The sequence below is a fragment of the Helobdella robusta genome (assembly GCF_000326865.2).
Source record: "Helobdella robusta unplaced genomic scaffold HELROscaffold_11, whole genome shotgun sequence".
Taxonomy (NCBI): Eukaryota; Metazoa; Annelida; class Clitellata; order Rhynchobdellida; family Glossiphoniidae; genus Helobdella; species Helobdella robusta.
In genome coordinates, this window is record NW_008703617.1 from 3,949,440 (window position 1) to 3,951,166 (window position 1,727).

Below are 1,727 nucleotides of genomic sequence, written 5' to 3' on the forward strand. Positions count from 1 at the left end.
AAGTAACAAAGAATTGGAAAAAGAAAATGAAAAGCAGAAAGATGAGATACAAACACGCAACAAGAAAATTTCACGCTCTGATCACCAGAAATGAACATGCGACAACTGCAGTGTGTATATGAAGTATGAATAACTTATGTAGAATATATTAAACATTTGAAAAATATTGAAATTTTTTTTAAATTCGAAAAAAAATGACGAACTCTAACTGTCCAGGGTGGGTGAAAAACGGCCCAGCAACTTATCTCTCCGCCATCGTTTGCTCTGAATCCAAATATAAACATCTGAGGTATTGAAAATAAAATGGACAGGCCCCAAGCTATTGCAACCAATCGGTTTGAACTTGGGATGGAAAGCGAAATATTTAAAAATATTTCCATTAAAGTCGTCATTGCCAATCAAGATAAATCATTTTTATAAAAATTATAATAGTTACAAAAATTTCAATACAGATGAGCGGATATATTATGCTCTGCGCTTCCTGCTATGACCTGGTTCAATTTCCAAGAGATCTCTCTCTTACAAAGATGTTTTGATTCAGATAAGTTGCTTGGGTACATTGCTGATAGGCTGGAGTGACTCAACTCAGTAAAAAGAACTAATTCCACATTTACGATCTAGCTAGAAAAAAATTCTTAAGAACCTTTTGGTGGACCACTTAACGGAATGGAATGGCCTACAAATGGCCCGATACCTATCCATGCCGGTTGCCACGATGACGTATGACGACGCGTGCATCGCAACCACTTGTAGATAAGTTACCGATTTACAGATTACGTCATTTCCGTAAAATTTTTCAGTGATGTCCCAGATTAACTGTAAATTTATTTTTATATAAATTTAAAAAATGTGAAAATCAAAAGAGCGCTAGTCCAATTTATTTTATGAAAATACGCTAAACCAAGTAAATCATTTCCAAAACGTATGCATCTGCATGTACAATGTATACATCTAAATTCTTATACCTTACGTACACCATCACTATATTAAAATAATCCTCTTTAATTTATGAAATTTGAAAAAAGAAATTTACTTGTGGAAGGATATTAAAGCAGGCAACAAAGATGTCAGCGAACGTCAGATGGGCAATCATGTAATTCATTCTGCTTAACTTCCGCTGGAAACATACCAGTGGTGGGGATAGTGGTAATCTCGACGATGTTTTATGGTGGCTGAGAATTCGTTGCTGCAAATGACGACTTTTTATGATTTTGTTTGTTTTGTTGTTGTTGATGTTGTCGTTGTTGTTGTTGCTGTTGATGTTGTTGTTGATGTTATTGATGTTGTTGTTGTTGTTGTTGTTGATGATGTTGTCGTTGCTGTTGATGTTGTTGTTGTTGTTGTTGTTGATGATGTTGTCGTTGCTGTTGGTGTTGTTGTTGTTGAGTTGTTTAATGTCTTGTTTTTCGTTATCTAAAATGCTGATGTCGACGATTTTGTAATGATTAACGTTGATGTCACTATTTTTAATCTCATCGTTATTATTCCTGTCATTAATATTCATATCCTCATTATTATCGTTGTTGGGATCTAAATGATTCTTATCGTTTTTACCATCTTCGCAAGATTTTTTGACGCCAATATTGTAATTTTTGCCCTTTTTATTATTATTATTATTGTTGTTGTTATTATTATTACTAAAGCTATTTTTAGCATATCTCTTACAAAATAGCATTACTAGGACTTTTGCGTTGCCGGCTAGAGCCAGGATTAGCATGATAGTTTGG

At 33.9% G+C, this 1,727-nt stretch overlaps 1 protein-coding gene across 1 annotated transcript in view; it reads right to left on the reverse strand.

Annotated features, from left to right (window-relative positions):
* HELRODRAFT_132567 (hypothetical protein) overlaps positions 1–1,132 on the reverse strand; it is a gene marked incomplete at both ends in the record, with an annotated part of 2,405 nt that extends 1,273 nt beyond the window's left edge. The window contains 3 exons of the mRNA XM_009013007.1: positions 204–342; positions 644–816; positions 1,034–1,132. Coding sequence (XP_009011255.1) covers positions 204–342; positions 644–816; positions 1,034–1,132 — 411 coding nt within the window. The remainder of the gene's footprint in view (positions 1–203; positions 343–643; positions 817–1,033) is intronic.
* Between the last annotated feature and the right edge of the window lie 595 nt (positions 1,133–1,727).